The sequence below is a fragment of the Eptatretus burgeri genome, chromosome 15, assembly GCF_056783735.1.
Source record: "Eptatretus burgeri isolate ZD-2024b chromosome 15, Ebu_testis_v1, whole genome shotgun sequence".
Lineage (NCBI taxonomy): Eukaryota > Metazoa > Chordata > Myxini > Myxiniformes > Myxinidae > Eptatretus > Eptatretus burgeri.
Window position 1 is genome coordinate 22,134,055 of NC_140975.1, and position 27,559 is coordinate 22,161,613.

The window sequence follows — 27,559 nt, forward strand, 5'->3', positions numbered from 1 at the left end:
TGCCTAAACTCTGTTTGCTTCTAATTCTTGTGTCCTAAACCCATCACTTTTTGCACCCACCTTACCCAGTCGCCCCCAGCTGTTCCTGGACTCTGTGTCCTTTTCTCTTGACAAGGTGGAGAGCTTGCTGTCAAACCTCGACTCAGATTCTGCAACCGGTCCAGACGGCATCAGCCCTCGTGTTGTAAAAACCTGCTGTACCGCTCTTGCTCAATCTCTACCTGTTCTATTCACCCTCTCATTTTCTCAAGGTCATCTGCCATCTGCTTGGTTATCAGCAATCATTACTGCTCTGCATAAAAAGGTGCAAAATCCGATCCCTGCAACTGCAGACCAATCAGCCTTCTCCCAATCAGCAGCAAGATCATGGAATTCATCATCACTTCTGACATCAAATCCTTTCTCTTCTCCAATGGCTTCATTTCTGACCATCAGTTTGGAGTTGGATCAGGTTACCCAACCCTGGGCCTGCTGCTTCTGCATCGTCATTTAGAACCCCACAATGGATGGAGGTTCTTAATGCCAAACACGAGACCAGAGCCATCTCCCTAGACATATTGTGAGCTTTCGATATGGTTCGGCATCTAGCACTGTTCACCAAACTCTTTTTTCTTATGGTATCCAAGGCAATCTTCACTCGTGGCTTGTGGACTTCCTCTCCTGTCACAATCAACGCGTGGCTCTTAATGGAATTCTCTCATCTCCTCTTCCCGTCCAGGCTGGAGTTCCTCAAGGCAATGTTCTTGGCCCTGTGCTTTTTCTGGTTTTCATCAATGATCTCTCAGATTCCCTGGAAAATCCTCTGTTCTGATGATTTCACCCTCTGCCTTGCCATCTGTCATCCCTCTGATCAGCAGGCAGCAGCCACTTCACTCTCTCCAGACGTGGATAAAATCACAAGCTGGTCAAGCACTTGGAATATGTAATTCAAGCCTGAGAAATCTCACACCCTCACTATGTCTCTCCGAAAGGTCTGTCTGGACCCCCCTCCCCCCCCCCCCAATCTACTTTCTCAACATTCCCCTTGAAGAAGTCCATTCAAGCTTTAGGCCCTCATTATCTGCCACGATCTTTCCTGGGAAAGCCACATCTCCATGCTGGCCTACAACGCCAGTTGCTGACTATGCATCCAACGTCATGCAAAGCCCTTCCTTGGCACACCTGAGATAATCAAACCACTCACAAAGCTTTCATCTGCAGTCTGATGGAGTACTGCTCTCCCTTCTGGGGTGGTGCTCCTGCTTCGCACCTAGCTCAACTTCACGCTGTAGAAACAAAGGCTTTTAGGATCATTGGTATCTTCTGTGATTAAGCTGAGTCTTTGGGTCTTTCACTCTCTCACCAGAGGCATATCGGTGGTCTTTCTGTGTTCTATCGTCTCCTCTCCGGCCTTGAACCCACCCCCCCCCACTCTGTCTGTGATCTGTCCCCCCTTTATTTCCGCAGGGTGCTCAAGGTCTGCCAAAAACTCCCTTCTGGTGAAACTGCCAAAATCAAGAATCACTGCCCACCTTCACTCTTTCATTCCTCTTTTTTTCCTGCCTTTGGAACAAACTCCTATACTCTATTCAATCCCATTCCTCCCTCCAGGTCTTCAAAACAGCTGTTCACCACCATCTCTTATCTTCCCCCATCTAAAATCTTGATCTTTTCGACTCCTGTTAATCCACCCCAAACCCACCTTTAAATTCCATGTTTTCCTTTCTGAAATTCCCTGTGTACCTTGCCCCATCTCTCTCCCTTCCTCAGATCTCCTTTTGTCTCTGTTCCCCACTATTTTGTGCTTCCCTCTCCTGCCCCTCTTGTCTCCTGCCTTGTATGTTCTGTGTATTCGACATGGAAGACAAAAAATAAAATAGCCTCAGAGATGATTATGTGTACCTCTGGGCTATCCCTGAAGCCTGCAAGGGTTGAAGTGGAGTGATATGTTAATGATTGTTACTATTGTATAAATATGTGGCAATCGATCAGCAAATGGGAGTTTTTTTGGTGTTGCATCATCAGCTCTCTTTAATGGTCAGGGTCCTTTGGCCCCCATAAAAATTATCTTGCAACTGTGAAGAGATGCAGATAATTACTACAAACAGAAACAGCTACATAACCGCTCTGTAAAAACAAAACGTCCCGTATGCAAACACAACCGATGTAGTTTCATTTTTGAATTGTATATCTTGGCCAACCGTCACAGTAAGTCTTTGAAAGCTTTTGTTGCATTAATTTTTGCACGCGCCATTATTTCATCACCGGGTAGTGTCGCCGTGAAGTGTCAGGCAAAAGTTGCACTTTTATCTTTCCTTTCAGCTGCTTCTCAGTAATGGCTTCCAGATGATAGTGAGGAAGGACAATGTGATAAAATGATGTATGACAGGGAGGATAGTGGTTCTGCTCTCAGTGAGGTGCTTTCAGACGAATTGGTGGCATGGGATTCAAACTAGTATTAATGTTTTTTCCCAGATCAAACGGGCCTTTTTCACAATGTCAATGATGTATTCTGTCTAAACCGTTTTGTAGAATTATTCATTTCATTGCAAAAATTGTCTTCAACACATGGGTTTTGAAATTTTCTTTTCATGATTAGGTGATTCACCATGGAGTTTAATCAGACGGGGTGGTGTAATGGTTGGAGCGTCCGTTCTGAGTCTGGGAGGTCAGTGTTTCGAACCTCGGCTGAGTCGTACTGAAGACTTTAAAGATGGTACATGCTGCCTCCTTGTTTGACGCTTAGCATTTAAAATGGATAGAGCACAGACAAGCAACGCTGGGAAGGCAATGGCAAACCACCCAGTATCACCCTTAAGAAGAAACTGCTTCGGCAGCACCAACGATTCTGTACATCAAAATAAAATAAAATATTGAGCTTGACTTGCTGTTAAAATGAAAGTTCAAGAAAGTTGATTTGTTAGTCTCGCCCCGAAGGGGTTGCGAGACAATTGTAATGCTCGTGCCTGTCTGTTTGTCTGTGTATGTGTCTACATATATATATATATATATATATATATATATATATATATATATATATATATAGCTGCTATTATTATTATTATTATTATTATTATTATTATTTTCTCTAAGCCTGGTGTGTTGGCGCAGTTGTTCGGGCAGCGGCTTGGGATCCAAAAGGTCCTGAGTTCAAGCCCCGTTGGGCCGCTGAATTAATACACCAGGGGGTTGACTCAGCCTGTCATCCTTCTGAGGTCGGCGAAATGAGTACCAGTGTACTGGGCCAGTGTATACCCCGGTTAAAATGGGTGTACCATATCCCTGTGTCGTAAGAGGTGACCAGGGTTGTGTCAGGAAGGGCATCCGGCGTAAAACATGTGCCAAATCACTATGCGGATCATACGGATGATCCGCTGTGGCGACCCCTAACGGGAGCAGCCGAAAGAAGAAGAAGAAGATTATTATTTTCTCTCTCTCTGCAAACGCTTATCCAATCAATGTGAAACTTTAAACATTGGAAGGACTCCCCACAGAGAATATTTTATTGATAACTTTGACATCAAAGGTCACATGGTTTGGCAGCCATATTGGATTAAAGGGAAAAATTTGGACATCTCCAAAAACACTCACCGAAAAAAAATTGAAACTTGGCATATGTCATCAACTCTCCATGGGTTATAAAGTGTGATAATGATGATGTTATCACTGAAGTGCTATTCCAGCCATAATTGGTTGAATCAAAATCCTTGTCGAAAAATCTGAAACTTCATATATCTATCTGCTCTACGACCTGATGTTGATGAAGAATTAAATTTATGATGTGGTGTGGTGGCCATATTGGATTGACAATAAAAACGTAAAACACCTTTTCCAGAACTGCTTAACGCGTCGATGCAAAACTTCATACATATTATCGACTGGTCAGAGAAATATAGTTTGAAATTTTAAACGTCAAAGGACACATGGTCTGGCAGCCATGTTGGATTTAAGCTAAAACCTTTGCACAAAGTCTGTCCTTGGCACAACTGAACTCCTATCCACCTACAAGGCTTTCGTCCGCAGCTTGATGGAGAACTGCTCTCCCCTCAGGGCTGGCTCCCCTGCCTCACGTCTTGCTCAGCTTGACGCTGTGGAAACCAATACCTTCAAGATCGTTGGATTCTCCTGTGCTGAACCCTTCGCCATCGCAGACAAATCAGTGGTCTCTGTCTTCTCCCACCTCTTTTCTGGTCTTGCACCCTCTGCTCTTTCTGTGCTTTGTCATCTCCCCCTCCCCCCTCCCCTGGTTTCTGCAGGGCTTACACGGTCCACTATCAACCCCCTTTTAGTAAAACTTTCCAAATCCAAGATCACTGCTCACCTCCACTCATTTGTTACTCTCCCCCCTCAGACCCCCACTCGTGGAATCAACTTCCACATCTTCTTCAATCTCATTCTTCCCTCCAGGTCTTCAAGACAGCTGTTCACTGCCATCTCAGATTGTCCCCAATCCAAAACCGTGATATTTTCTTCCCTCGTTAATTCCACCCAAATCCCTCCTAATTTCCCAGTTTTTATCCCCCGCCGCGTGGCAGAAGAGGGATATTTTTGTCACCCAGGGCGTCCGGCTGTCCGTCCGTCCGTCCGTCCGGGCGTCAACATTTATAGCTGTGAGTGCGATAACTCATAAATTGTTCGCCATATCGATTTGAAATTTGGGTCACACATGAACCACCTGAAAAGGAAGAACCCTATTGATTTTGGACGTGGCCGGATCCAAGATGGCTGACTGGGGCGGCCATCTTGAAAAAAATGTTTTTTTGCCATATCGATTTGAAATTTGGGTCACACATGTACCACCTGAAAAGGAAGAACCCTATTGATTTTGGGCATGGCCGGATCCAAGATGGCCGACTGGGGTGGCGTCAACATTTATAGCTGTGAGTGCGATAACTCATAAACTGTTCGCCATATCGATTTGAAATTTGGGTCACACATGAACCACCTGAAAAGGAAGAACCCTATTGATTTTGGGCATGACCGGATCCAAGATGGCCGAGTGGGGTGGCCATCTTGAAAAAATGTTTTTTCGCCATATCGATTTGAAATTTGGGTCACACATGTACCACCTGAAAAGGAAGAACCCTATTGATCTTGGGCGTGGCCGGATCCAAGATGGCCGACTGGGGTGGCCATCTTGAAAAAAATGTTTTTGTAATAAATAGAAAACCGCTTATCTGATTTCAATTATTTTTGGTTACTACGTTCCTCACCCCTGGGGAACTTTTTTGAGATGATGACCAAATGGTGTCTTGTTTCCAATTCACCTCCCTCATTATCTGGAATATGTATGCCCTTTTTCATTCAATGGTGGGGGATTCCCCATCTCTGATGGTATATTTTTCCTCCTTGGAGTTTCCTTCTCCATGCATGTGTTTTGTGTCCTGTTTTGTCTGTTACATCCTGATCTCTTCAGTGAACTAGCTCTTCCATGAGCCTCAGTAATTTATACAAAAAAAAACCTTTAAAAAATATCTTCCCACAAACCGCTGAACCAATGCATCCAAAACTTTAAGTACGTCATTGACTACTGATGGGGATACAATGCCTGGTGTTTGCTTAATGGTTAGGGTGGCGGGCTTTGGATCCTCGGGTCCTGAGTTCAAATCCTGCTCACCTGTTGAATTAATACCAGGTGGGGTTTAACTCGGCCTGTCATCCTTCTGAGGTCGGCAAAATGGGTGCCAGCTTGCTGGTATAGTGTCGGAGTGGCGACCCGTTGGATTGTGCCGAATAGCCAAGGGAGACAGCTTAAGCAGCACCAACACTCTGAAAAGAGTGTGGTCCCAATCTCCTCTTAAGATCTTGGGGTCTTGCGTTTAAGCCCCTTTACACGTTGAATTAACACCAGGAGGGTTGACTCAGCCTGTCATCCTTTCGAGATCGGCGAAATGAGTACCAGTGTACTGGTAAGAGAGGGCACTGCATTAGCGGCATAGCCGCGCCCCTAACCAATGATGCAACCAGCAGCCAAAAAGGCAGCACACGAAGGGAAGGGAACCTCCAGCCAAATTTCAGGCCTGGAGAGCTGGTTTGTGTAAAATTCCGCCAAAAATGTTCTCCTGCCGACCCCCAAATATATTCCCTATAAGATGTTTAGAGTGTTAAATAATGACACAATTTTAACATGAGCTTGTCATTGCAAGCCCCCCCCCAACCCCGCCCTCCTTTATTAGGCCGTGCTCGTGAAGTGAAAAGCGCGGTAAAGTAATTGGTCATGTACGTACGACACAACCGCACCCCAGAAAATGATACAACCAACAGCTACAAGTTGCACACGATAGCTAGCGATTGGGGATACAAAAGTGGTAACTAAAATGTCATTGGTGACGTCGTGCTGCCATATTGAATTGAAATGAAACACCTTTAAAATTCTTCTTCTCCAAAACCGCTGAACAGATGAATGTGAAACTTTAAATCACTGTGTCGTATCAAAACAGGGTTGTATCAAAGTGGGGCAGCTTGAGCCGCATGAACCACTCCATTGTAGCTTTGGCAGTGTGCATCGGGTCATCATGCTCAAAGGTGAACTTCCTTCCCAATTTCAGCTTTCTTGTAGAGGACAGCAGGTTTTCCTCTAGGATTTTATGTATTTTGCTCCATCCATTTTCACTTCTATTCTGACAAGTGCCCCAGTCCCTGCTGATGAGAAACATCCTCATAACATGATGCTGCCACCACCATGCTTCACAGTAGGGATGGTGTTCTTTGGGTGATGTGCTGTGTTGGGTTTGCAACAAACGTAACATTTTGCATCTCGGCCAAAAAGTTCCATCTTGGTTTCGTCAGACCACAAAACTTTTTGCCACATGGCTTCAGAATCTCCAGAGTGGTTTTTTGCATACCTCAAATGGGACTCACGATGGGATTTTTTTTGAGTAATGGCTTCCTTCTTGCCACCCTACTGCACAGGCCAGACTTGTGGAATGCTTGGGATATTTTCACATCAACACAGTGACCAGTCTTTGCCATAAAGGCATGTAGCTCTTTCAAAGTTGCCATTGGCCTCTTGGTGGCCTCTCTGATCAGTTTCCTTGCTTGGGTTATCCAGTTTGGAGGGACAGCCTAATCCAATCAGTGTCTTGGTGGTACCATACACTTTCCACTTATTAATGATTGTCTTGACTGTGCTCCAAGAGATATTCAAAGCCTTTGAAATATTTTGTATGCATCCCCTGATCTGTGCCTTTCCACAACTTTATCCCAGAGGTCTTTTGAAAGCTCATTTGGTACTCATGGTTGAGTCTTTGCTGTGAAATGCAGTACCCAGCAGAGGAAACCTCCAGGAACAGCGATTTTAATCTGAAATAATCAGAATCACTACAATTTAACACAGGTGGAGGCAAGTTAACCTGGTGTGTGATTTGGAAGGTGATTGGCTACACCTAAGATGATTTACTGCAATTGCTATTATAAGGGGGGGGGGTCACTTATCCAATTAAGATTTTTTAGTTTTGTGTTTTTAATTAATTTTCTGAAATTTATAGAATTTGTTTTTCACTTGGAAGTTGTGGGTTACGATGTGTAAATAAAGGAGGAAAAAGTCTGATTTCATGCAATTTAAACCCAGGCTGCAAGGCAACAAAAGGTGAAAAATTTGAAAGGAGGTGTAGACTTTCTATAGGAACTGTATGTATGTGTAGGGAATTGAGATTTTGTGATATCGGTTAAGTATGATGCCTTATAGAAATATTTTCCCATAAACTGTGTGCAAGTGCAGTACTTGCGATTATATACTTCCTCATTTGATGTCAGAACACGTGGCTGGAAAAGTAATAGATACTTTTATTTTTCATGTAGTTTCATTTTTGGGCTCCAAGAGTAAATCTTTGTGAAAAGTAAGGATCAGGTGACTTCCTGATCAAATGATTATAAAAAATGATGCGTTTCTGGAATTTTGAGATATCTGTGGTGTTATGTTTGTAGCACATTCAATGAAGTTAATGTGTTCTCAGTTGTTTGCTTCCTTGTTTGTTTGAACAGAACAGTATGTACATGAAAAATAAATAAATAAATATTGATGAGTTTATGAGAGCTTCTTCAAAGACCTTTGGATATTTTAATAAGTGGAGTGCAGTATGTTATTTTCACATTGATGTAAGGCTCATGGAAGAGTATGTACACAAATTGCATGCAAACCAAAGACATTGGAAGACATCATGTACTTTAATTGTCCCATCTGCCAGCACTGGTGGTGTTTTGTATGGATGTTTAAGATCCCACATTGTTCTTCGCAAAAGGAGGCACCATTAGCAAATTACATATTCCTGCCACAGTCGAAGGTCAGGCCCGGCCAGCCGGTTCTGGATAGACTTAGGTCCCCCAGCCAACCCCACAAGGTGGGGAATAACTGAGGACGTTGAGAAGAAGAAGCAACAGTGGTGTGCTGTTCTATGATTTACAAGGACATCTCTAGAAGATGGACAAATACATTTAACATATGGGATTTGAACCTGTCTCCACACTAAGTGAACCACAGGCTCAGATTGAAATGCTCGCAGGCCAAACTATTTTTGCAATAATTCCCATTCATTTGCGCCATTTTATTTTATTTTGCAGTGCAATCTTTTTTTTTCCAATCTTTCATCTCACAATGATCTAGATTTCTCAGCGGTGAAGCTACTTCAATATTTGCGGATTCATCCATCCGTCAAAAATGAAGAACAACAACCGTTCTAACCTACAGTGTTTAATTGTAAAGGGTTTTAAAGCGTAGTTCTAGAGGGTATTTCTAGAGGGTTCAAAAGGGTACTTCTTGAGGGTTCTAAGGTGTAATTCTAGAGGTTTCAAAAGGGTCCTTCTCGAGGGTTCTAAAGTGTACTTCTAGAGGGTTCTAATTACACCTCAGAACCCTCTAGAATTACACCTTAGAACGCTCGAGAATTACACCTTAGAACCCTCTAGAATTACACCTTAGAACCCTCGAGAATTACTCCTTAGAACCCTTGAGGTAATTCTTGAGGGTTCTAAGGTGTAATTCTCGAGGGTTCTAAGATGTAATTCTAGAGGGTTCTGAGGTGTAATTCTAGAGGTTTCAAAAGGGTACTTCTAGAGGGTTCTAATTACACCTCAGAACCCTCTAGAATTACACCTTAGAACCCTCTAGAATTACACCTGAGAACCCTTGAGGTAATTCTTGAGGGTTCTAAGGTGTAATTCTAGAGGGTTCTAAGGTGTAATTCTAGAGGGTTCTAAGGTGTAATTCTAGAGGGTTCGAAGGTGTAATTCTAGAGGGTTCTAAGGTGTAATTCTAGAGGGTTCTGAGGTGTAATTCTAGAGGGTTCTGAGGTGTAATTCTAGAGGGTTCTGAGGTGTAATTCTAGAGGGTTCTAAGATGTAATTCTAGAGGGTTCTAAGGTGTAATTCTAGAGGGTTCTAAGGTGTAATTCTAGAGGGTTCTAATATGTAATTCTAGAGGGTTCTAAGGTGTAATTCTAGAGGGTTCTAAGGTGTAATTCTAGAGGGTTCTAAGATGTAATTCTCTAGGGTTCTAAGGTGTAATTCTAGAGGGTTCTAAGATGTAATTCTAGAGGGTTCTAAGGTGTAATTCTAGAGGGTTCTGAGGTGTAATTCTAGAGGGTTCTGAGGTGTAATTCTAGAGGGTTCTAAGATGTAATTCTAGAGGGTTCTAAGGTGTAATTCTAGAGGGTTCTAAGGTGTAATTCTAGAGGGTTCTAATATGTAATTCTAGAGGGTTCTAAGGTGTAATTCTAGAGGGTTCTAAGGTGTAATTCTAGAGGGTTCTAAGATGTAATTCTCTAGGGTTCTAAGGTGTAATTCTAGAGGGTTCTAAGATGTAATTCTAGAGGGTTCTAAGGTGTAATTCTAGAGGGTTCTGAGGTGTAATTCTAGAGGGTTCTGAGGTGTAATTCTAGAGGGTTCTAAGATGTAATTCTCTAGGGTTCTAAGGTGTAATTCTAGAGGGTTCTAAGATGTAATTCTAGAGGGTTCTAAGATGTAATTCTAGAGGGTTCTAAGGTGTAATTCTAGAGGGTTATAAGGTGTTATTCTGGAGGGTTCTAAGGTGTAATTCTAGAGGGTTCTAAGGTGTAATTCTAGAGGGTTCTAAGGTATAATTCTTGAAGGTTTTAAGGTGCAATTCTAGAGGGTTCTAAGGTGTAATTCTAGAGGTTTCAAAAGGGTACTTCTCGAAGGTTCTAAAGTGTACTTCTAGAGCAGGGGCCGGGAACGTGTGGCTCGCGAGCCAGGTGTGGCTCTTTTGATGATTGCATCTGGCTCGCAGATAAAATTGGAGTTTGAAACTTTCAAAGCCCAATATTTCCCGCGGAAGCTTTACCTATAGTTTGAATGGTGTCGTGCTTCATTCACGTGCAGGGCTGAACTTGGCAGAAGGAGAGAAGAGAAAACGCCTCTGAATTGGCTGAAGCGGTTTTTGTTTCGTCCAGTCATGCGGCCGAGGCGACGAGTGATTTCGGTTCCTCCAATGACGCGCCGCCGCCGAGACGCGTAGCGGAATTCATCTCAACCAATCATGCGCCACCGCTGAGGCGACAGCTTCCCAGAGTCGGCCGGCCGCGCCGCACCTCTCGAGTATATAAGCCCGTGCACAGGCCAGCTAGACTCACTATTTGCCAAGCCTCAGTTGGGTCAACATCTCCCTCTCTCTCATTTGCTCAAAGCTAACCCTTCGACGAAGAAGATGGTGAAAAGAAAAAAAAAAGATGAGGAGTATCGAACATTTCAGGACAAATGGGCCGAATAATTCGCCTTTGTGGAGAGAGCAGGTTCTGTGGTGTGTCGAATTTGGAATGACAAAATTGCATCGATGAAACGGTCGAATATAAAGCGGCACTTCGACACACGCCATGCTACCTTTGCATCAAAATACCCTGTGGGAGACAGCAGAAAGAATGCGTGCCAAGAGCTACTGAGCAGGGTGCAAGCCAGCCAGCAGCAACTCCGCGTATGGACCCGGCAAGGTGACTATAATTCCGCCAGCTTTGCTGGATCTTTAGCAATAGTGAGGAACGGAAAACCATTCACAGATGGCGAGTATGCTGAAACGTTCATGCTGGATGTAGCCAATGAACTTCCGAACAAAGACAAGATAATCAAATGGATACAAGACATGCCTCTGTCGGCAAGAACTGTTCATGATCGTACCATCATGATGGCAAACCAAGTGGAGGAAACGCAAGTGAAGGACATAAATACAGCGCCGTTCTTTTCCCTGGCTTTGGATGAGTCAACAGACGTAAGCCATTTGTCGCAGTTCAGTGTGATTGCAAGATATGCTGCTGGTGATACACTGCGCGAAGAAAGTCTTGCTGTTCTGCCAATAAAAGGGTCCACAAGAGGTGAGTATTTATTCAAGTCTTTCATGGAGTTCGCTCAAGAAAAAAATCGACCTCTGGATAAACTTATCTCAGTGTGTACTGATGGTGCTCTGTGTATGGTGGGGAAAAACAAAGGATTTGTGGCGCTTCTCCGTGAACATTAAAATAGACCCATCCTAAGTTTCCATTGCATTCTACACCAGGAGGCACTTTGTGCTCAGATGTGTGATGGGCAGCTTGGCGAAGTGATGTCGCTGGTCATTCGTGTGATCAATTTTATTGTTGCCCGAGCCTTAAATGGTCGCCAGTTTAAAACACTGCTGGATGAAGTTGGAAATAACTATCACGGTCTGCTTTTGCACAGCAATGTGCGTTGGTTGTCAAGAGGGAAGATGCTTAGCCGTTTTGCGGCTTGCCTGAACGAAATCCGGACTTTCCTTGAAATGAAAGGGATTGAGCATCCTGAGCTAGCCGAAACTGAGTGGCTCCTCAAGTTTTACTATCTCGTGGATATGACTGAACATCTGAACCAGCTCAACGTGAAAATGCAAGGCATTGGAAATACAGTGTTATCCCTTCAACAAGCTGTGTTTGCTTTTGAAAACAAGCTTGAGCTCTTTATCATGGATCTTGAAACAGGTCGTTTACTACATTTTGAAAAACTGCGACAATTTAAAGATGCATGCACAGCAAGTGAGCCCACTCAAAACTTTGATCTCCACCAGTTAACTGGCTCCACATCCAGTCTCCTACAGTCATTCAAAGCACGCTTTGGAGAATTTCGTGAGCACACTCGTCTTTTTAAGTTCATCACCCATCCAAACGAGTGTTCACTGAACACAGCCGACCTCAGTTACATTCCTGGTGTCTCCGTCAGAGATTTTGAAGCAGAAGTGGCTGACCTGAAGGCCTCAGACATGTGGGTGAATAAGTTCAAGTCACTGAATGAAGATTTGGAAAGAATCGCACGACAGAAAGCGGAGTTGGCGAGCAAGCACATGTGGACAGAAATGAAAAAACTTCAACCCGAAGACCAGCTGATTATCAAAACTTAGAACGCGCTTCCTGTCACACACCTCACACTGCAGCGTGTGAGTATTGCTGTATTGACCTTGTTTGGATCTACGTATGCATGCGAGCAGTCATTCTCGCATCTTAAAAACATTAAGTCCAACCTACGATCACGTTTAACGGATGAAAGCCTCAATGCTTCCATGAAGCTTAACCTCACCAAGTACCAACCAGACTACAAAGCCATCAGCAAATCCATGCATCACCAGAAGTCCCATTAATGGTGATTATTATAACAACATTATTTAAAATAATAAATTCAGAGGCTTATTATACTCACATTTAGTTGAATTCAGTCTTAAAGTAGCCTGGTGTTGGCACCGTGGTTAGGGCAGCGGCTTGGGATCCAAAAGGTCCTGAGTTCAAGCCCCGTTGGGCCACTGAATTAATACACCAGGGGGTTGACTCAGCCTGTCATCCTTCCGAGGTCGGCGAAGTGAGTACCAGTGTACTGGGCCGGTGTATACCCCGGTTAAAATAGGTGTACCATATCCCCGTGTGTCGTAAGAGGCGACCAGGGTTGCGTCAGGAAGGGTATCCGGCGTAAAACATGTGCCAAATCACTATGCGCATCATACGGATGATCCACTGTGGCGACCCCTAACGGGAGCAGCCGAAAGAAGAAGAAGTTGAATTCAGTCTTAAAATATATTATATGGCTCTCACTGAAATAGATTTCCAAATAATTTGCTTTAATGGCTCTCTGAGTCAAAAACGTTCCCGACCCCTGTTCTAGAGGGTTCTAAGATGTAATTCTTGAGGGTTCTAAGGTGTAATTCTCGATGGTTCTAAGATGTAATTCTAGAGGGTTCTGAGGTGTAATTCTGGAGGGTTATAAGGTGTTATTCTGGAGGGTTCTAACGTGTAATTCTAGAGGGTTCTCAGGTGTCATTCTCGAGGGTTCTGAGGTGTAATTCTAGAGGGTTCTAAGGTGTAATTCTAGAGGGTTCTAATATGTAATTCTAGAGGGTTCTAGGTGTAATTCTAGAGGGTTCTAAGGTGCAATTCTAGAGGGTTCTAAGGTGCAATTCTAGAGGGTTCTTAGGTGTAATTCTAGAGGGTTCTAAGGTGTAATTCTAGAGGGTTCTAGGTGTAATTCTAGAGGGTTCTGAGGTGTAATTCTAGAGGGCTCTAAGGTGTAATTCTTGAAGGTTCTAAGGTGTTATTCTAGAGGGTTCTCAGGTGTAATTCTAGTGGGTTCTAAGGTGTAATTCTTGAGGGTTCTGAGGTGTAATTCTAGAGGGTTCTGAGGTGTAATTCTAGAGGGTTCTAAGGTGTAATTCCAGAGAGTTCTAAGGTGTAATTCTTGAGGGTTCTGAGGTGTAATTCTAGAGGGCTCTAAGGTGGAAATCTCGAGGGTTCTAAGGTGTAATTCTTGAGGGTTCTGAGGTGTAATTCTAGAGGGCTCTAAGGTGTAAATCTCGAGGGTTCTAAGGTGTAAATCTCGAGGGTTCTAAGGTGTAAATCTCGAGGGTTCTAAGGTGTAATTCTAGAGGGTTCTAAAGTGTAATTCTAGAGGGTTCTAAAGTGTAATTCTAGAGGGTTCTAAGATGTAATTCTAGAGGGTTCTAAGGTGTAATTCTAGAGAGTTCTAAAGTGTAATTCTAGAGGGTTCTAAGGTGTAATTCTAGAGGGTTCTCATGTGTACTTCTAGAGGGTTCTAAAGTGTAATTCTAGAGCGTTCTAAGGTGTAATTCTAGAGGGTTCTAAGGTGTAATTCTAGAGGGTTCTAAGGTGTAATTCTAGAGGGTTCTCAGGTGTACTTCTAGAGGGTTCTAAAGTGTAATTCTAGAGCGTTCTAAGGTGTAATTCTAGAGGGTTCTGAGGTGTAATTCTAGAGGGTTCTCAGGTGTACTTCTAGAGGGTTCTAAAATGTACTTCTGGAGGGTTCTAAAGTGTAGTTCTGGAGGGTTCTAAAGTGTACTTCTGGAGGGTTCTAAAGTGTACTTCTGGAGGGATCTAAAGTGTAATTCTAGAGGGTTAGGAAGTGTAATTCTAATGGGTTCTAAAGTGAAATTCGAGAGGGTTCTAAAGTGGAATTCTAATGGGTTCTAAAAGGTAATTATAAAGGGTTATGAAGGGTTGCAAAGGGTAATTCTAATGGGTGATTGTAAAGGGTAATTCAAGTGCGTTTGAAAGGATGATAAAGGGTAATTCTGAAGCGTTGTGGAGGGGAATTCTGAATGGTAATTCCAAAGAGTTATGGGGGTTCTAAAGGGTTGTGAAGGGTAATTCCAATGGGTTCCAATGACATTCTAAAGGGTAGTTCTGAAAGGTATTTCTGAAGGGTAATTCCAATGGGTTATAAAAGGTAATTCCAAATGCTAATTCTACAGGGTAATTTTAATGGGCTTGAAGGGTAATTATAATGGGTTTTAAAGGGTTTAATTTTAATGTGTTCTTAAAGGAAATTCCAAAGGTTACTTCTAAAGGGTAATTCCGGTGGGTTCTAAAGGGTAATTCCAGTGGGTTCTAAAGGGTAATTCCAGTGGGTTCTAAAGGGTAATTATAATTGGTTCTAAAGGCTAATTAAAAGGGTATTTCTTTTGGGTTCCAAAGGTTGATTTTCAAGCCTAATAAAGGGCAATTCTAATGGGTTTCATTCATTTCTTTGCTTTGGGTATTTCATATTAAATTGCCAAACTGAACCGCTTCCTTCAGACACAGGTGTGATATATTTTATTTTTATATATATATATATATATATATATATATATATATATATATATATATATATATATATATATATATATATATATATATATATATATATATATATATTTTTTTTTAACCATTATTTCACAGTTGGAATTGCTTCAGCACATTATCATTTAAGGAAATGAAACGAGCAATTGGCAATGCATCGGAGGTGGGAAAGTACATGCTTATCAAGTTTCCAGAATGACTACTGATGCAAAGAACAAAGCTGAAAATAATATTGAATGGCAAAATACAAACCAATAAATAATGAGGACATAAACATCAGAAGGAGAAAACAAATAAAAAGAGGAGTGGATAAATGGAAGAGAATGGCACAACATCATAAAAGTCGTGCATGAAATTATATTGATAGGGACACAGGATGGCAAATTTGTCACAGCTGCAGGTTTGCGTTTCCAGTTCCCCACCACAAGGGGAATGACCCTTTCCTGCCTTCCACCACAAGGGGCATGACCCTCTCCTCTCCCCACAGCAAGGGGCATGACCCTCTTCTCCCCACAGCAAGAGGCATGACCCTCTCTTGTTCCCACAGCAAGGGGCGCGGCCCTCTCTTGCCGCCCCCCCAACCACAAGGGGCGTGGCCCTCTTCTCTCCCCACAGCAAGAGGCATGACCCTCTTCTCCCCACAGCAAGAGGCATGACCCTCTCTTGTTCCCACAGCAAGGGTGCGGCCCTCTCCTCTCCCCACAGCAAGAGGCATGACCCTCTCTTGTCCCTCCACCGCAGGGGGCATGGCCCCTCTCCCGCCCCCACCGCAGGGCATGCAACATTGGAGCTGCTACTAGCAACAGAGGTAAAGATGATGCAGGAAATCTTGAACAGATGGTGAGATGGATCACCAAATTCTCAGAATTTAGTGTTGAATAAACTCTGAAGATGAATCAGGTGAAAACAACAGAAAAGATAACTTTCCTCATTGAATGGAAATGTTGATTGAACGTTACTCTTGCACAGAAACTATGTTTCATTTGAGGAGTAGAGACCTCCAAGGGTGGTTTAAAGAGATATATTAAACATCTGAGGTGATATGATACAGCCAAGACATTCCTGTAAACTCTTGGCTGTTGGTATCCCTCCAGATTCCTCAATTGTACCACCAAAGGTCAATACCATGGCCACGGGCAGACAGTCCAAAGCAGTGTGTGAGCAGGCTTACCAACTCACATGTTTGTAGGTTTTGGGTACAAAGACTTCCCAGCTTGTGTCACAAATCTGATTTTCTTTTCTGCGATAGGGGAGGATTAAGCCACAATCATGAGAATAAAATGGCACCAATAAACTTCCCGGTGCTGCCACCACCAAATTGATGAATGTCTGTTCTCCTTCAAGTCAAAATGGGGTGTGAGTGCGTGGGTTGTTGCATATCAAAATGGGGATTATGTTATACCAGTATAAAAGCCTGTCCAAATGACTGTTTGAAATTCTTTTATTCAAAACATTCAAGGAGACTGGAAGATATGATGTTTCGGAGCAAGAAGCGTTATTTTAATGCACTACCTGTACAAATGTGATCCTATTTCCTTTATCTTCTGGGACGTTTCGTTTCAACAGTACAGTCTTGTGAGCGTGACAAAATCTGAAGCCTCAGCCTAGCTTCAGGTGTGCATAGATATTCTTTATTGGATATCCTATGGACGTAAATGAACACTCATTTTTCTTTGCATGCGTTGCACATCATGTGCAGTGAATTTCACCTCCCTCCACCTTGTATTTATTATTTAAGAAAATGCGTCTGTACACGACCCATGAGGCCTGGTTGCAAATCACTGTCTACAATTCCAATAAAAGAGGTAATTACTCTTGTATCCTCCGGTGCATGCTCCCATACCTGCCTGACCTGATCTGAATCTTTTATGAAAAATGATTTTCAACCTTTTTTGTCCTGAAAAATAGACCCAAGTGAACACCCAGTCATCATTTATTCGGGTGTTCAGGGTCCTCGGGTCTTTTGGGTCCTCTGGGTCTTTCGGGTCTTTTTGGTGTTCGGGTTTTTTTTGGTCTTTGGTATTTTACGGGTATTCGGGGGTCTTTTGGGTCCTTGAGGACTTTTGGATATTTGGGGTCTTTTGGGTCCTTGGGGTCTTTTTGGTCTTTGGTGTTTTGGGGGTCTTTTTGGTCCTCACGATCTTTTGGGTCTTTTGTTCTGGTTTTTTTTTGGTGTTTGGGGTCTTCAGGGTTTTGGGGGGGGGGTGTCTTTGGGGTATTTCGGGTCTTCAATGTCTTTTTGGTGTTTGGGGTCTTTTGGGTGTTTGGGGTTTTTTTGCATCTTTGGGGGTCTTTGGAGTGTTTTGGATCCTCTGGCTTTTTGGGGTCTTTTGGGTTTTCAGGGTCCTTGAGGTATTTTGGGTCCTTTGGGTCTTTTGACTAGAGTGAACACCCATTCGTGTTCAAAGATTGGCCTTTAAAACCCTACTCAAATCACGCATATGAAGGAGGACAGACAAATACACCAACACACAAGCACACATTGTGTTTTATAAAGGTAGATACCAAATTTGTTCTGTCCTCAGGATCTCTTCAGTTGTGAATAGTTCAGAATTATTAAGCCAGGCAACATGAAATTGCTGTGCTGATAAACTTCATAAAAATATGCTGTGTAAAAATTTGGAGCAACTGGGGCATGTGAATGCAGATGTGCTTTTCCAGCTGCTATGTAATTTGTTGTCTTGTGTCATCCGATGACAAATGATGTGTGTCACACAGTGGACATGCTGCGAGCACTGTTTGCTCGTAATATGGCATTGCCAAGACATCATGCACCTGTACTGGAGGAGATGACCCTGAACGGCATCGCGAAGTACATTCAAAGCGGCAAAGGTACACTGGAAGAGTCTGAAGTGCATAAGTGGATCCCCTTGCGCACCCTTAACTTTGCAATCGGAAAGTATGTTGAGAGTCAGAATGGCAACAAGTTTGATTTTTCTGTCTGTGAGAGGGAAACGATCATGCTTCCCAATTATAGTTTTATTACTTGCAAAATCGAAGATTTTTTCAAGTATATTGGTCAGTCAATTTTGGTATTCTGTCAATCGCCTACAGGTCACAATTTAAAACTGATCTTGACGAAACTTCATCACATGGTGGAGTTTGTCATAAGCAAGAAGCACATTGTTTTTGAGGTCAAAGGGTCAGCATATTTGTCAACTTTCTAAAATTCTCAAATTTTCATCCGATTGACTTGAAATTTGAAGCGGATTTATATTTCAGGTCGCTGAATTCAACGAGCCAATTATTTTTCACGTCAACATCGACCAAAAGGTCAACTTCGGCTGAATTTCTAAAATTGTCAATTTTCATCCGATTGACTTGAAATTTGAAGAGGAGTTGCATAATTTGGTCATCAAATTCAACTTGGAATTATTTTTGAGGTCAAATTTGTTTTATGGATTTTGCAAGTATCGTGCTCTGCACGAAATCATATTCTTGTTTGTTTGTCCGCACTGAACATGAGTGGTTTTTCTCTGCAACCGCCTGTTGGATTGAGACTAAATTTTCACCAGAGGAGCGACTACTCCTGTAGAATGTTTTGATGATAATTATGATGTCATAGGTCATGTGGTATGGCAGCCATGTTGTAAAAAAAGGAAAAAAAATTGCACCTCTCCATCTCTGAAACCGCACTAAGGCAAACATTGAAACTTTGCACATGGCAAGTCCTTCTCATGGAGAATAAGTGTGATTTTTTTTTTGTTTTTTTTAATGATGTCATTGGTGCCTTCATTATGACATCATAATTGCATACATAGAACACTACATCTTATCAGTATGAATTTTTTTGAGGGTCGTCTAGGGATAAATTGCTCCACAGAAAAATAATTGATGTCATCGGTCACATGGTTCGGCAGCCAAATTGTTTTGTTTTTATAACTTTGAAAAATATTCTCTGAAACGGCTGAACAGATTGAGGTGAAACTTTACAGGCATGACCGCCGATCCAGGAGGAACAAAACGTTCACACGTTTTGGCAGCCATATTGGATTTACCCGAAAAGCTATGAAACTCTTCTCCAGAATGGCTGGACAGATTGACGTGAAACTTCAAACAAATGTTCCGTCTCGCCTTAGGAATACCAAGTAAAGGTACTCACGAACAATTGATCGGTCACATGGAACGGCAACCATCTTGGATTCAGTGGAAATCTTAAATTTTTTTTATCTGGAACCGATTCATCAATCGACATGAAACTTCACAATTGTAATCTAGTCGTGATGGGAATATATGTTTTAAATTTCAACCTGATCAGATGCATGGTCTGTCAGCTGGAATTTTTTTTTCATCTGGCTTTGTATATATATATATATATATATATATATATATATATATATATATATATATATATATATATATATATATATATATATATATATATATATATATTTTTTCAATAAGGCTCACTTGGCTGTGCCTGGATGGGTTTGAAGGTGGAGGAGTAGCAGCTGAAAACTGAATCCTATCCAGGTTCCTCCTGATGATTCCATCTTTGCTTTTTTGCTTATTTGCATTCCTTCTGATGACCCCAATGTAGTTCTGTACCCATTTGGTCTTCATTTGATTTGAATTAAATTTATTTTAATCCCATTCTAAATTCAATTTAATAATAATAAACGTCATGGGTCAGGGTCAGGTGTCCGATCAAAGCTGGATGTCTTGGTACCCTGTCATCATTGCCAGCAGTTATAAAGTGGCAGTTCTAATTATGTTTTTTATTAATTACGTAACACCAGTACACAAACACCACACAAAATACACCACACAAAACAAGTCCTGTCAAGGGTCTGCAATCTCTGATTGCTCTTTTTCTTGTTTTTATTATGACTTTATTATGACCTCTTTAAGCAGGATTTAATAAAATGCTCATCACAATTAGCTTCTTGCTTCCCTTTCGTTTCTCAAATTCAAAATATTTTCCCTGTGACGTAGTTCAGCGGAGTTTTGTTATTGAAGTTCGATTTTTTTTTTATGGCGATGAAAGTTTTTATTGAAACCTATTTCTTTGCGCCTTTCTTCCGCTATTGCTCTCGCTCTCGCTCTCTGTCCTCTGACTCTCCCAAGCAACTCCAGGGTACACACATATTTGTCCAGTAACCCCCTCTTATGTCACCTTATTTGTGTCCGTTAGGTGGTGTATCGGTACAGTGCAAGGTTAATGTGTGTATGCCTGAGATTCAATATGCAACATATTGTTTGTTATACATGATTGTGTAATGGTTGTTCTTCTTTCGTATGCAGCACAAGGCTGTGGGGTAGCATTATTTGCTGAGGGCATAGCTATGCTGCTGTCCACTGTAGGTTAGGGCAGGAATTTGGAATTTGTTCATGATGCCAGCAAGAGCTCGCCTACTGTTTGTGCACAACACTGTGGGATCTTCAACGTCCACCTAATGCTGGCAGACGGGACGCCCATTTTAACTTCCATCCGAAGTCGATGACACACATATTATTCGAGTCTCATTCGTGTACATAAAAAGAAAATTAACAAGGAAAACCGTTTGGACCCCCCCCCCTTCACCTCCCCACCACTGCACCCCCACATGTGGTTTGAAAACTTTTTAAAACCAATTGTCAAGATGGTTATTGGCTTCTGCTCATACATTTTGCAATTCACGAATATGAAGTTGCAAGGTTGAGGATGACTTTTTCATTCTCTTGTCAATTCATGTATCACCTTACCGCACTTTGACCTGTTACATTTTTTTTTTATATATACATTGTCGAGGCTCGTATGAAAGTGAACACACAATGCACAGCAAGGGGGGCATGAGACAAGAGGGGCGGGAGATGGAAGGACAAAACAGAAGGGAACAGAAACATTAGGAGATTTGTAGAAGGGAGAGGGATGGGGCAGGGAACACGGGGTATACAAGATGGACATTACACGGACTTTCAGGAAGGAAAGCAGGGAATTTGAAGGAGGTGGATTTGGGTTGGATTAACGGGGGCAGAAAAGATCGAGGATTTGGATTGGGGAAGATATGAGGTGGTGGTGAACAGCTGTTTTGAAGGCCTGGAGGGAAGAATGGGATTGAACAGAGTATGGGAGTTTATTCCAAAGGCAGGAAAAAGGAGGAATGAAATAAAAGAGTGAAGGTGAGCAGTGATTTGTGATTTTGGTAGTTTTACCAGAAGGGGGTTGCTGGTGGACCTTGAGCACCCTACGGAGATATGGGGGGTGGGGGGGAGGGGGGACATATTGCAGACAGAGCAGGGGGGGGCAAGGCCAGAGAGGAGACGGAAGAAGACAGAAACACCACTGACCTGCCTGCGGTGAGAGAGTGAGAGGCCCAAAGACTCAGCCTCATCACGGGAGATGCCAATGATCCTAAATGCCTTGGTTTCCACAGTGTGAAGCCGAGAAAGGTGGGAGGCAGGAGCACCAGCCCAGAGGGGAGAGCAGTACTCCATCAGGCTGCAGACCAAAGCTTTGTATGTGGTCATGAGCTCAGGTTGGCACTCTGTTACATTGTAAAGAGGTTGAGAAAATGTAACCAAATGGATATTTGAAAGTCTGTCAGTGGTTTGCATGAGAGGGGTGGCCAACATGTTTGCACAATTCAATATTCCACCTTGCAGCAACGAGCCGGGATGCTTGTTTGCAATAGTCGACCACTCTTAACCCCCCCTACACCCCCAAACCCAGATGCAAGTCAGGTGCCAAATCTTCCCCACCCTTCCCTGCTGCCTGGATTGGTCAGAGCAGCATGGCCACAGTCAGAGCGCCAATCTGTCCCCATAGACTGGCCCACTCCCTCCTCTCTCTCTCTCTCTCTCTCTCTCTCTCTCTCTCTCTCTCTCTCTCTCTCTCTCTCTCTCTCTCTCTCTCTCTCTCTCTCTCTGTCTCTCTGTCTCTCTGTCTCTCTGTCTCTCTGTCTCTCTGTCTCTCTGTCTCTCTCTCTGTCTCTCTCTCTGTCTCTCTCTCTGTCTCTCTCTCTGTCTCTCTCTGTCTCTCTCTGTCTCTCTCTCTGTCTCTCTCTCTGTCTCTCTCTCTGTCTCTCTCTCTGTCTCTCTCTCTGTCTGTCTCTCTCTCTGTCTGTCTCTCTGTCTGTCTCTCTCTCTGTCTGTCTCTCTCTCTGTCTCTCTCTCTCTCTCTCTCTCTCTCTCTCTCTCTCTGTCTCTCTCTCTCTCTCTCTCTCTCTCTCTCTCTCTCTCTCTCTCTCTCTCTCTCTCTCTCTCTCTCTCTCTCTCTCCCTCTCTCTCTCTCTCATATCAAGGCTTCGATTGGCTGTCTCCGTGTGGCGGGCTTGTTCGAGAGAACTGCTTGGGGCTAAACAACATCAACAACACCTTGCATTTCATTAATGAAGACATTGATCAGACAGCACAGGTCAGGTCAGGTAAGGGAGCATGTGCTAGAACAGCGTGTCGCTGCGTCCACTTTCCGCCAGTACTCCAGGGGCCTCCGTCTGGCCATCCCCCAGGCAGATACCAGGCCCATCCCAATCTCCTTGAGATGCTGGTCAACCTGCTGCAACCACGAGGCACGTGGTTGGCCCATTGGCCTCCTCCACTCACGAGACTCCCTCGCTGAGAGAATCTGGTGAGCAGGATCGGCGTCAGGAAAACGAGCCACATGTCCATACAGCAGCAACTGACGCTCACGGACCCATGCACGTAACAAATCTCATCCGAGTCTCTCTCAGCAACCGCCAGGTGGACACAAAATCTGACCAGCGATAGCCAAGGATTCTCCGAAGAGACCTCGTACCAAAGGAATTAAGTCTCCGTCTCAGATCCTTAGTCAGAGTCCAAGTCTCGCATCCATAGAGCAAGACTGGAAGCACCAAGGACCTGAAGACTCGGACTTTCGTCCTCCAGCACAGGTACCGGTAGCGCCACACCCCATGATCCAGTGAATCCATGACTCCCCAGGCCCGACCTTGACGTCTATTGACCTCTGACTGACAGCCAGCAGAGACATGAATATCATAGCCAAGGTAAGTGAATCTCTCCATGACCTCAACATCATCACCACAAACAGACATAGACAGGACAACAGCATCCAAGATGTCATTGAAAGCCTGGATCTTAGTTTTGACCCAAGAAACCCGAAATCCCAGTGGCTCCGACTCCTCATTCAGCACCTCGAGGGCCCCCAAAAGGATATCTAAAGTCTCCACAAAGATGACTGCATCATCTGCAAAATCAAGGTCCGAAATCTTGACATTCCCAAACGATGCACCGCAGCTTGATCTCTCCGACATCCTCCCTAAAATCCAGTCCATACAAGTGCTGAAAAGTGTGGGGGCCAGTACACACCCCTGATGAACTCCAGTAACAACTGGAAATAAGTCAGAGATGGTACCACCACACTTCACAGCAGTCTCAGTACCAGAGTAGAGTTCAGACATCAGATCGATCCGTTTTGGTGGCACCCCACGAAGACCAAGAATCCTCCAGAGGACATCCCGATTCACTGAATCGAACGCTTTACAGAGATCAACATAGGCTGCAAGCAGCCCCTGCCGAAACTCTCGTCTGCATTCGGTGAGGACACGAAGAGCAAGGATACGGTCAATCGTTGACCTCTTTGGTATAAAGCCTGACTGCTCTGGACGCTGGTGCTCAAGCAGATGGTGGCGAACGCTATCAAGAATTATCCGAGCAAAGACCTTGCCCGGCACCGAGAGCAGCGTCACCCTTCGGTAGTTGTTGCAGTCTTGGCGATCACCCTTCCCTTTCCAGAGAGGGACAACAAGGCCCCTCTTCCAATCAGTTGGGATGATGCCTGTGTTCCAGGCAGAGCACAAAACTGCATGCAACGACACGAGTGCAGCATTTCCACCAGCCTTGAGAAGTTCAGCATGGATGCCACAGATCCCTGGAGCTTTACCCCGTTTCAACCGGTTCACCGCAGCCCGTGTTTCCACAAGCGAAGGTGGACCACAGTTGATTGGAGGGTCAAGGCCCAGTCACACCTTGACGTTTTTGCAGGCTTATGCCGATTTTTGAAAAATTTGTCAAACGCTGGCACAAGTCAAATACATTATGGGTAAGTTTTGGAAACATTGAGAGCACGCTGAAAAACACTGCCATAAGTCTTAGTATGCTGGCTTTCATCGTTGTACTTTGTGGTTGTCCTCAAATTTTAGCATGCTTGAAATTTTATGACTTATGCCAGCGTATGACTCAAAAGTTCCGCTTCGCTGGCCATAAGTTGTAGGCACGTTATGCCATCGTTGACACACGTTAATTGTAAGTTAATCATATGTCGAAACACGTCGAGGTAATGTTAAGCGTACCCGAAACTTATATCGAACCTATGAGTAATGTGTTGTAGACACGTTACGCTATCGTTGACACTCGTCCACACATGTTACTTGTAAGTTACTTATAAGTCGAAACACGTCAAGGTAATGGTTAGCGTCAATGTTCCAGATTCCCTGGTTTTTATTATTATTATTTTTTTTTTCTTCGGTATGACGGTGATGTTGACACTTCGATTTCTAGTGTGGTTATGATTTAAATCGTTGAGCGGCAGCCTATTAATTATATTATATTATAACCGCACAAGAAAGCGATGTGTCAACATCACAGTCATACCAAAGAAAAAAATAAAAATAAAAAAATCCAGGGAGTCTGGAACACTGCCGTGAACCATTACCTCTACGTGTATCGACTTATGAGTAACTTACAAGTAACTTTTATCGCCGTGTGCCAACGATAGCATATCGTGCGTACAACTTATTCCCATCACATGCGGAACGTGTGAGGCATACGGCAAGTACGTCGTAAAATTTTTAACACGTTTAAAATTTCAAGACGTACTCCACTTACTATGACGTATGATAGCGCACTTTAAGGCCCGGTCACACCTTGACGTTTTAGCCAACGTATGCCGATTTTTGAATTTTTTTTCTAAAACGCTGGCACACGTTGAATACGTTATGGAATAAGTTTTGATAACATTGAGAGCACGCTGAAAAACACTGCCATACGTCGTTGTACGCTGGCTTTAAACGTTGTACTTTTTGGTTGTCCTCAAATTTTTTCATGCTTGAAATTTCACGACGTATGCCGGCGTATGACTCACACGTTCCGCTACGCTGGCCACAAGTTGTATGCGCGGTCGGCGATCGTTGACAGATGTCAACACGTGCTACTTGTAAGTTAATCATAAGTTGAGACACGCCGAGGTAATGTTTAGCGTACCCGAAACTTATTTTTAACCTATGATTAACGTGTTGTTGGCACGTTACGCGATCGTTGCCACACATTGACAGACGTTACTTTTAAGTTACTCATAGGCTGAAAGACGTCGGTATAATGGATCGTCCTGGCGTCAGCATCCACGGCCACGGCCAGGACACTTATTTGCAGCATTCTTAAAACTTTTCTTCGGCATGACGAGGATGTTCACACTTCGATGTCTAGCTTGGCTATGATTCCAATTGTCCATCGGCAGCGTCTATTTAAAATAGTCGAGTTTGAGCGATAATTATTCGTTGGTATATCGTATCTATAATTAATCAAAGCGCTCTATGCACATTATTAGTTCATTGTGCATTTGTCCAACCCGTTATGAATAGACCGAAATCGTAAAAACAAGCTATAGCTCATTGTTGAAAAAGCCCCATAAAAAATTAGCCGCGAAGAACTTCGAACAATGGTGAAAAGATGTCTCCTACCCGTGGACACGCGGACGCAAGGACGATCCATCATAACCCACACCCTCCCCCTCACACTCACCTACTACTGCCAACATGAACAAACTACTACTAATACTAATACTAATACTGATACTGATACTGATACTGTTACTGCTGACATGGACATCGACTCAAAAAGGACTCAAAAACACTGTTGGGTTCCCCTTTTATGAGCAGCATTTTTATATACCAATTCCCAAAACCGCTGGGAACACGTCTTTATATGGCAGTTGTAAGCTAGAAACACGTTCATTTATTTTTTTTTTTGTCGACTGGAAGACGTCATTGGAATACGTCTACATACGTCGATGTGTGTTGGGACTACGTAAAGAATTGGTTCAAAGCACGTCAAACATAAGTTAGAAATAAGTTTCGCGTAAAAAAGACATTACCGCGACGTGTTTCGACTTATGAGTAGCTTATAAGTAGCGTTTGTGGACGTGTGTAAGCGTCCACATATCGTGTGTAAAACTTATCCCCATCGCATGCGGAACGTGTGTCATACGCCGAGTACGTCCAAAAATTTTGAACATGTTTAAAATTTCTTGACGTACTCTACTTACTACGACGTATGATAGCGTAATTTAGCGTTCTACTCACGTATACCAAACTTACTCATACCATATTTGACGTGCCCCAACGTTTTAGACACATTTTTCTTAGGTCGGCATACGCTGGCAAGATCGCCAAGGTGTGACCGCGATGTTGACACTTCCATTTCTACGGCAGTTATGATTCGAATCGTTGTGCGTCAGCCTTTTAATAGGCTACGTCACGACATCATCGGCGATGCGTGCAACGCGCTATGCCTAAGTTAGACTATCGTCGGGCATCAGTTGTGTAGGCCGACAACAGGTTCAGCATTCGTTGGTATAAGTTAGCTATAACACAACGAAACGTTCTGTGTCCGTTACCAATGCGTTATACATAAGACCAAGTCGCTATGAATATGTCCGAATCTTTAAAAAAAAACATCAAAAGTTCAACGTAAGCCAGCGTTTTACATACATTTTAATACGTTGACATCGCTGGCTAAAACGTCAAGGTGTGACCGGGCCTTTAGCGTTCTATTCACGTATACTAAACTTACCCATACCATATTCGACGTGCACCAGCGTTTTCGACGCATTTTTCAGAGGTCGGCAAACGCTGGCAAGATCGCCAAGGTGTGACTACGATGTTGACACTTCCATTTCTCCGGCGGTTATGATTTGAATCATTGTGCGGCAGCCTTTTAATAGGCTCGGCCACGTGATCATCGGCGATACGTGCAGCACGCTATGCATAAGTTAGACTATCATTAGGCATAGGTTGGGAACGCCGACAACAGGCTAAGCATTCATTTGTATAAGTTATCTACAAGACAACGAAACATTCTGTGTCCGTTACTAATATGTTATGCATACGACCAACTCATTATGAATACGTCCGAATCTTTAAAAAAACATCAAAAGTTCACCGTAAGCCAGCGTTTTACATACATTTTGATACGTTGCCATTGCTGGCTAAAACGTCAAGGTGTGACTGGGCCTTCAGCAACAGGGATTGTAACACCCTTGATGTCCAACTCGACAGCTGGGGGATCAGCCTGGTACAACCGCTCAAAGTAACCGGCCCAGCGGGCCTTCACTTCAGACTCCTCTGTCAAGAGCCTACCACTCTCTGCTCTAACTGCAGTGCTCCGAGGGATGGACTTGGATGAACACAATACGCGAATTCCTCTGTAAGCGGGATGAGAATCACCTGTCCACAGGTGATACTCTACCCCCTCACAGATTCCTCGCACATAGGCCTCCGTGTCCACCCTTAGTGCACGTACAGTTTTACGCCTCAGCTCCCTGAACAGCT

At 43.4% G+C, this 27,559-nt stretch overlaps 1 protein-coding gene across 7 annotated transcripts in view; it reads left to right on the forward strand.

Annotated features, from left to right (window-relative positions):
- The window catches only part of SIRT2 (sirtuin 2), a 114,529-nt gene that overhangs the window by 61,471 nt on the left and 25,499 nt on the right, over positions 1 to 27,559 (forward strand). For all 7 annotated transcript variants that reach the window (XM_085856935.1, XM_085856937.1, XM_085856939.1 and 4 more), the window contains one exon: positions 17,772 to 17,885. In XM_085856935.1, the coding sequence (XP_085713061.1) occupies positions 17,772 to 17,885 (114 nt within the window). The remainder of the gene's footprint in view (positions 1 to 17,771; positions 17,886 to 27,559) is intronic.